The sequence below is a fragment of the Physeter macrocephalus genome, chromosome 14, assembly GCF_002837175.3.
Source record: "Physeter macrocephalus isolate SW-GA chromosome 14, ASM283717v5, whole genome shotgun sequence".
Lineage (NCBI taxonomy): Eukaryota > Metazoa > Chordata > Mammalia > Artiodactyla > Physeteridae > Physeter > Physeter macrocephalus.
Window position 1 is genome coordinate 118910684 of NC_041227.1, and position 9156 is coordinate 118919839.

The following is a 9156-nucleotide window of genomic DNA, read 5'->3' on the forward strand; positions in this document are numbered from 1 at the left end:
TGACATAAATCACAGCAAGATCTTTTTTGATCCACCTCCTACAGTAATGGAAATAAAAACAAAAATAAACAAATGGGACCTAATGAAACTTAAAAGCTTTTGCACAGCAAAGGAAACCATAAAAAAGACGAACAGGCAACCCTCAGAATGGGAGAAAATACTTGCAAATGAATCATTGGACAAAGGATTAATCTCCAAAATATAAAAACAGCTCATGCAGCTCAATATTAAAAAAACAAACAACCCAATCCAAAAATGGGCAGAAGACCTAAATAGACATTTCTCCAAAGAAGACATACAGATGGCCAAGAAGCACATGAAAAGCTGCTCAACATCACTAATTATTAGAGAAATGCAAATCAAAACTACAATGAGGTATCACCTCACACCAATTAGAATGGGCATCATCAGAAAATCTACAAAAAACAAATGCTGGAGAGGGTGTGGAGAAAAGGGAACATGGATAAAGAAAATGTGGTACATATATACAATGGAATATTACTCAGCCATAAAAAGGAACGAAATTGGGTCATTTGTAGAGACATGGATGCATCTGGAGACTGTCATACAGAGTGAAGTAAGTCAGAAAGAGCAAAACAAATATCATATATTAACGCATATATGTGGAACCTAGAAAACAGTACAAATGAACCAGTTTGCAGAGCAGAAATTGAGACACAGGTGTAGAGAACAAACATATGGACACCAGGGGGGAAAGCGGCGGGGGTGAGGGTTGTGGTGTGATGAACTGGGAGATTGGCATTGACTTGTATACACTGATGTGTATAAAATGGATGACTAATATGAAAAAATTAAAAATAAACATAAAAAAATAGCAAAGAGGACACACCACATAAATACAACTAAAGCATAAAATGAAGGAATTGAGATCAAACATAGCAGTCATATCAATAACTGTGAATGGGCTTAACAAACCTATTAAAAGAAAAAGATATTCAAATTAGTTCATAAAGCAAAATCCAACTCTACATTGTATACAACAGACACATCTAAAACAGTGATTCAAAAAGGCCAAAAGTCAAGAGATGGGGAAAGATATTTTGAGTAAATTAAAAACAATAAAAAAGCAGGGATTATGATCCTAATATCAAAATATAATTCAAAACACATTAAACAAGATTAAAAAGGCTACTTTATAATGCAAAAAGGCATAATTCACAATAAAAATATAACAGTTATGAATATCTACATACCAAATAACACAGAAAGTACTGTGTAAAGAAGAAACTACAGGAGATGCAAGGAAAAGTAGAAAAACACTAATAACAGTAGATTTTAACACACCATTCTCAGTGCAAGACAGGTCAAGTGACCAAAAATTAGTAAGAATATAGGAGATCTAAACAGCATGATCAATAAAGTAGAGCTATGGATACACAGCAAACACTACACCCTGATAACAGAGAATATATCTCATTCTCAGTGCACATGAACCATCTTCTTTCCATGTGTGTGCACGTGTGTGTGTGATGAGAACACTTAAATCTACCCTCTTAGCAAATTTTAAGTATCCAACACAGTATTGTTAACTATTGTCATCATGCTGTAACTAGATCTCCAGAACTAATTTATCTTGCAAAACTGAAACGTTGTACCCTGCAACCAACAACTCCCCATTATATAAATGTATTCTTCAAAAATGTCACCATCGTGAAAGGAAAGAAAACCCTGAAGATTAGAGAAATGACAACTAAATGCAATACACGATCCTGAACTGGATCCCACACTGAAGGGGAAAATACTATAAAGGAGATAATTGGGACAATTAACAAAATTGGAATATGAACTATAGATTAAAGTTTCAATGTTTAATTTCCTGAATTTGATCACTATTACGAGCACATCTTTGTTCTTAAGAAACACACACTAAAGTATCAGAGGTAAAGAGGAATGATTTCTGCAACGTAATCTCAAATGTTCAGGAAAAAAATGGGTGCGTGTGCGTGTGTGTCTGTGTGTGTGTGTGTGTGTGCGCGTGTGTGTGTAGAGAGAGAGAGTAAGGAGAGAGAGAAAAAATGATTTTTTTAAAAAATGACAATTAGTGAATCTGGGTAAAAGTAGTACATAGGAATTCTCTGTATTATTTTTGTAACATTTCCATAAATATGATTTTTTAAGGTCTTAAAAGCTAGCAGGAAAAAAAGCTGACTTAATTACACTTGCATTTTCTTTTCTCCCCCTACCGAACCCATTAAGTTGACATGAAATTACCTGACAAAAAGACTCATACTCCATTTTCCCAACTTTGCCACAATGACTAAGAAACAATTCCAGTTTTTACTTATTAGCTCCTTAGTTTATAAACCACAAGTGGTTTAGTCTTTTTTTCCCCCTGAAGTCATAAATTGCCTTCCATGACCTTCTCTAATGAACTATGATGACTTTATAACACATTTCATTTTAAAAAGTACATTGTTTTCTTAAGTATTGTCACCCTTTCTTCTCCTTACGCTAAATCAGATTTATCTTTCCAAACAAAGACATTAGGAAACGTATCTCAGTATACAGTAAAATGGAATCACCATGTAATACCAACTATTCCTCTTCAACATAACTTCGACTTCTAAAAAAATTTTCCATAGCCATAATTTCACAAAGTCTATTCAGCTTAATTCTAGGCAAGTCAAATAACCTCCCAGCTATTTTCCTTCACTCCTGAATTCTCCTCACTCCTCACTAGACTCCACAATGATATTAGAATTCTTTTCTAAAGGTAGGATTGTGTTGGGCTCGTTCAGAAATTCTCAGGAGCCCTAAGTGTCTTTGTGTAAAATCCAAAAATCTCAGTATGTACTTCTAGGTCCTCCACTAACTTCATACTCTACTCTCATCACTTAATACAATCCATTCAGGCAAATCCTTTCAGTCAGACAAACATACTTATGAGCACTGCCTATGATTTGCTTGCTTCCAACTCAATGCCTTTTTTATTTTTTATTTATTTATTTATTTATTTATTTTGCGGTACGCGGGCCTCTCACTGTTGTGGCCTCTCCCGTTGCGGAGCACAGGCTCCGGACGCGCAGGCTCAGCGGCCATGGCTCACGGGCCCAGCCGCTCCGCGGCATATGGGATCTTCCCGGACCGGGGCATGAACCCGTGTCCCCTGCATCGGCAGGCGGACTCTCAACCACTGTGCCACCAGGGAAGCCCCAATGCCTTTTATTTATATTATGTCTCATCTTAAGAGTCTTTCTTCCTTGTCTCTATCATGTCATGCTTTTCCCCTACTTCATAATCATGCTCAAAATTCCAGTGCCTAGAAAGATTTCTCTGGCTAATTTTCTAGTCAATTCATCCACTCCTGTTCCGTCTTAGCACTTTTACACAGAGCTCCTAAAAGTAATATTTGTGCACAAATTTACCTTGTACATCTTCTGTGAACTATGAACATGTGGATGTTCCTTTCCCTACTGGACTGTAATTTCCAGATAGAATAACAAGTAGATGAAGAGGTAGGTTCCATAACTATGTACTTTCCATTCTCATAGACCTAACTGTAACATGGATGAAAGTGTAATGGCGTGACAAGTAACAGAAAATTGTACAGATCTCCATAACTATGAGAAAATCATAAAGAAAATCTACCTCAGGTGGCTAAAAAATATACCTACCTTCTATTTCTTGCCCAATAGAAAGTCCAGCCCATTTTCGCTGTAAAATAAAAAAGAGAGAAAAGAAAGACACTTAACACCAAATCAATCAAAATTAGAGAAATGAGGAAAAGAGGATTTCCTTGAATTTCATTAACACATTCCCAGACCAAAACATGGCTGTTAAGTGTTGAATTGTGTCCCACAAAACGATATGTTGAAGTCTTAGCCCCCGACACCTGTGAATGTGACCATATTTGGAAATAGGGTCTTTGTAGATGATATCAAGGTAAGATGAGGTCATATGGAATTAAGGTAGACCCTAAGCCAATATGGCTTCCTTATAAGAAAAGGACACACAGCACATGGGGAGAAAGTCATGTGACAATGAAGGCAGAGATTGAAGTGATATATCTACCAGTCAATGAACATCAAGGATTGTCCGCAACACCAGAAGCTAAGCATGGAACAGATTTTTCCCTAGTGCCTTCAGAGAGAGCCTGGCCCTGCTGACACCTTGACTTCAGACTTCCAGCCTTCAGAACTGTGAGAGAATACATTTCTGTTGTTTTAAGCCACCCAGTTTGTGGTACTTTGTTACAGCCGCCCTAGGAAACATATGCTATAGTTTATTTATGCCTGAACATCTAACCTCAAAACATATAAAGCTTGCCTTTTTACAGTAAAGCTGGCACCACTGAATAGGATGCTCCTTTGCATAATATAATGCTCCTGAAAGACTTCATAGTATCAGATATTCCAGCGTTCTAAATGTACTGTGGATAATTATACTGTTTGATACAGTGCACAAAAAGAAAGACGTTCAATTCATGAAAACTAAATTAAAACTTATCAGATAATCTATACTGAAACCCAAGCAGGGATTCAAATCATTAGATGGTCATGACTATTCTTTGTGTACTAGCCAAAAGAGTGTCAGGCATTTGGCTTTAGCTTCTCCCCAGTACCGACTGGCAAGAATGTACAGAGGCAGGACAGATTGCGTTCAGGCAGGAATTCAAGACTGGCTTGGTATAGATTCAAAATTAGTAGTTACTGACAAAACTCCAAAGAACAGTGAGAAAAATAATTTTTGACTGGAAATCAAAAGTTTGTCTACTCATTTGAACTTTGTGGATTTTGTGGTGGGTAGTTAAGAAGATGCTGCGTTTTGAATATGTGCAACAAGTGCTCTACCTTCCAGCTTTCTTACCACCTCTCCACCCTTCACCTCTCTCTTCTTTAGTACCCCATCCCACTTCTGGCCAACTGGAAATTTAGTAGCATACTGGTTAAGCCCAGACTTTGGGTCACAAAGCAGCCACAATTAGGTTCTATACCCAGAGACAGCCTCAAGGACGATAATAACAGTATCTATCATTTGGGGTTGTTAAGAGAATTAAATGAGTGAACACAGGCAAAAGCACTTAGAATAGCACTTGGCCTATAGTAAATATTGGGAAAATTTTTTTAAAGCAGAGACAAGGAAAAATAGTTAGAAACCCCATTTCTGGCCAGCAGAATCTCAAATGCAGCTCTGTAAAAGCTGGTTAACTCTAGAATATTCCAAACCTTTGATCTATAAGAAGCAAATGCGAAAGGCAGTCCTGATATTGGAGAGGCATCTGAACAGAGAAAAAGGGAACAGTGAGTGAACATTTCCCATAATTTTTGAGGGATTCAAGAGATCTTTAATAGTTCCCTAACAAGTGTTTGATCTCCTTCCTTAAACCTCCAGGTGTGGGAGGGCAGAAATCAATGCTTATTAGCATACTACAAAGAGGTAAAGGTTGCATGTGTATTGTTTAGGACTGGGGACCAGCAGCATGAGTAAGGTGACAAGGCAGGAAAGGATACAGACTCCTACTGGCGATGCTCCTACATTATATCTTATGTGCCTGCAATAGTGCTAGGCAATTCCCCTCCACAGAATCCACCAACAGTTATAAATGTAATCATAATCCTTTCACTTAGAAGCCCAGCAAGTTAGGTTGTAATTTGAGATAACAGCTACTCATATCATATTCTTTAGTCTAACATCATTGCATTTTAAAATCACTATTAGATGTCAATTTTAGAAGTAAATGCTATTTTTATATATTTTATACATTTTCTGTTACCCTGTGAGCCAACATTAAAATAACTTGACACTTTGATAGCTGATATCACTGCAGAATTCTTTTAAATTAGGGGGAAAAAGTCAAGGCAATAAAAGGCAGATATAGTAAAAATTGGCAATTAAGAATATATCTTTTAATTCCTTACATAATACCTAGATGGTTTTCCTCAGTATGAATCAATAGTTACAGCATGACACAGCTTGCTTTAAATGAATTGATTCCTCTACGACTTTCAAGAACAGAAGAGAATAAATTCCTGAGTTACCTGAGGTAAGCTGAATGCAATGCTCCCTGGAACCACAGACGGGTGGGTCCTCAGTGTAAATGTGTACCTGTGATTGGGGGAGGTCCTCACCATCACATGCCTAAAAGACAGAAACACAGTCAATACTCCATGTCAAAGGAAAGAAAGAACATCAATTCCAAATGTCCTCATTTCCAACAAACGATGCTTGATGAGTACTGGGTGGAAACATGGCATTATATGAGTCCTGAAGAAACAGGACCACAAATTTCATTTCCACAAATTGTCAGCAATTCAAAATGTTTTCCAGGAATAAGGACCACCTCAGGCCAAACAGACATCAAGCAGAATCAGGACCAAGTTCAAGAGAGTACATACCATCCAAAACATCAACGTCATTACATTTCCAGTTTACATAAAACTGAAGACAGTGATTTACTTGATATTAAGTAAAATTAGATAAATTTCCTCTCCTGAGACTTATTTCACATTTTAACTAGACTAAAGGAAGGAGAACCAAAGATAGAATAAAGCCAGGATATAGCAGTCAAAAAAAGTTAGTTTTTAGGATTATTCATTAAATCTCTTTGCAGATTCCCACAACAGGTTGAAATAGTAACAGCCTGTAAAATTAAAAAGGTGGTAAAAATGAAAAATTTTCACAACATATATCAGCTTCCATATAGATATCAATATTTACTATTTCAAAGCATTTTGTACTAATTCACCCTGCTCAGAAGTTACCTGTAAACAGATGAACTATAGTTATCTCATGATCATCTCCTATACCAAGAAACTACCAAGGACTGTGTGTGAGATAGAAGTTTCAAACTCTGCTACAACAGCACTATCTTTTTAAAAATTATCTTTTAGAATGCTATAATTTTTAAATATTAATGGTTAATGCTTCTATACATATCGTTTTGTCAGTAGGACACAAGTTCCTTATATCTACTATACTTTAAGTAACCCCCTCAATGTGTACAGTGAACATCTAACATGTAAAAGAATTCCATAAGCAAATTCTCACACTGATTGTCTGTAGTCCAGTTTATATGCAGAAAGTTCTATGTTCAACTTAGAATCACAGAATTTTTAGGACTGGAAACAATGTTAATACAATTATGTAGTATAGCCCTTTACTGTGAAGCGGAAAACCACAGATGATTAGCAATTCTAACCCTGTGAAACTCTTGTATTTCTCAGATAGCTTTAGAAACAGAAAAAGGCTCAGTTAAAATTCCACCTCCTTCCTCATTTCCCTAGTCTGCCTTCTGGAACAGCCCCTTCATGTCCTTATCTCCACCAACCTTAGAAGCACATGGATGGCAATGAACTTGGTAGCAGGGTATTTAGAAGTTCTGCCAATGGGTGATGTGAATCAGTTAAAATAAACGACAGTGAAAAATGCTTGTAAAGATTCTACAACTGTTGTGCATCTTCCAATTTTCATGTCTCTTGGATTATCATAGTAATAATGATCAAAACAGCTACTATTTATTGAGGACTTACTAATGTGGTAGACTCTGTTCTAAGTGCTTTATTTGTGAAACTCAATATTCACAAACACCCTGAGGAAGATAGTACCATCATCCCCATTTTACAGATTAGGACACTGAGGCACAGTCAGGGTAAATAACTTACGCATGGTCACCCAGTTTATAATTGGCAGAACCAGGATCAAAACTCAGACAATCTGACCCAAAGCGAAAAACCTAATGACCACGCTATATATGATTCATATATCCAGTATGTTTAGTTCTGCTAAGAAAACCAATGGAAAAATAAAGTTATATATAAAAAACTATGTATCATTTAGAAAACATATTTATCAAAATTTGATACAGTAAATACATGACTCTTTCTCATCTCCCATTTTCCAATTCAGCAAGAGGAATTAAAAAATTATACTCAAACGTTTCCCAAAATAATTAATTAAGGACTCTCTAGAAGTTTCTAAAATACCATTTAGCAGGTTAGAAGAAAACAAAGTCATTTACTCACTGGCCAGACTGGAAATCCTTTTCATTCACAACTGCACAGTTAGTTAAAGATAATTCATCTGTAGGACATCTTGCAGCTTGCATACTCTGTAAGAATCAATGATTAGGAAAATAAAATTAAGTCACCTTTTATTTTCTTAAAGAATATTTTATGCTTCACTGTCCTCTATTCCCCATCACCTGTAGTAAATGCTTACTGTTTTTGACCCCCAGCACCCCTTACTCTGTGGTAACAGTAAACCCTGCCTTTCAGAAACTACTCCCTCCCCATTCCATGTGCTTTTGTGGGCCTGCCAATCATAGCACACGTGCAATTACACAGAGTACTATCCCATCCACGGGACTTTATATAGACAGGCGCTAGAAGAAAGGCACTCTCCCTCGCATTACCACCACCCGAAGGAAGCCTTTCTGCTCTAAAAGAAGAAAACTATCACGGAGAAAGCAAAGGTGACAGAGACACAGACAAACAGACACATTGAGACTCAGACCTGACAACGAAGTTAAAACCCTTGAGACCAGTTCTGAAAGTTGGTTGAGTCAATAAACTCTTTTTTGCTCAAGCTTATTTGAGTTGGTTTTCCATTTCTTCCACACACAAAAAAAAGATTTTGACACAGAAATGCAATTATGTAAATTCAATACATTTGATAAAGTATATCGTGAAAAAGTATCTCCTCATAAGAGATCTCAAGTGGCTATGAACCATTTCTCCTATAGACTAAGAAAAGCTACCTTCCAAATACCTCCCAACAAAAATAATTACAGGTATATTTAAAATAAAATAGCAATTAACAATCCTTTTGATCAACATTGATCAACAGCTACTAGTAAAACATTTCTTCATACAATGTATGTAACCAATAATCCTTCCACCATCCTCTAGGGTTTCCTAGTTACTGAAATATGACACTCATAGTCTGTTTATGACTAACGTACTCACTCTTCAAACCTAAAGCCAAAGCTGATTCTTCTTAAATTTGTCTCCCAAATACAAATTTATAGAGGAAAATAAATTACTTTTTGCCTTGCTTTTGTTTTTAATAAAAGGCTAGTTTCAATACTGCTATCCCAGTTGTTCAGAGCAGTGGTCTCTAAAGTGGAATATGTGTGCCTGAAGAGTTTGCAGGATAATCCTTTGGGGTATAAGAAGAAAATATCAGTTCTTCTATTTA

The 9156-nt window shown here is 36.4% G+C and overlaps 1 protein-coding gene across 2 annotated transcripts in view; it reads right to left on the bottom strand.

Moving 5' to 3' along the window:
• Nucleotides 1-8065, bottom strand: part of NSF (N-ethylmaleimide sensitive factor, vesicle fusing ATPase) — a 132161-nt gene extending 124096 nt beyond the window's left edge. For both annotated transcript variants that reach the window (XM_028498343.2, XM_028498345.1), the window contains exons 1-3: nucleotides 7983-8065; nucleotides 6000-6099; nucleotides 3636-3675 (exon numbers count right to left, since the gene is read on the bottom strand). In XM_028498343.2, coding sequence (XP_028354144.1) covers nucleotides 3636-3675; nucleotides 6000-6099; nucleotides 7983-8065 — 223 coding nt within the window. The remainder of the gene's footprint in view (nucleotides 1-3635; nucleotides 3676-5999; nucleotides 6100-7982) is intronic.
• Between the last annotated feature and the right edge of the window lie 1091 nt (nucleotides 8066-9156).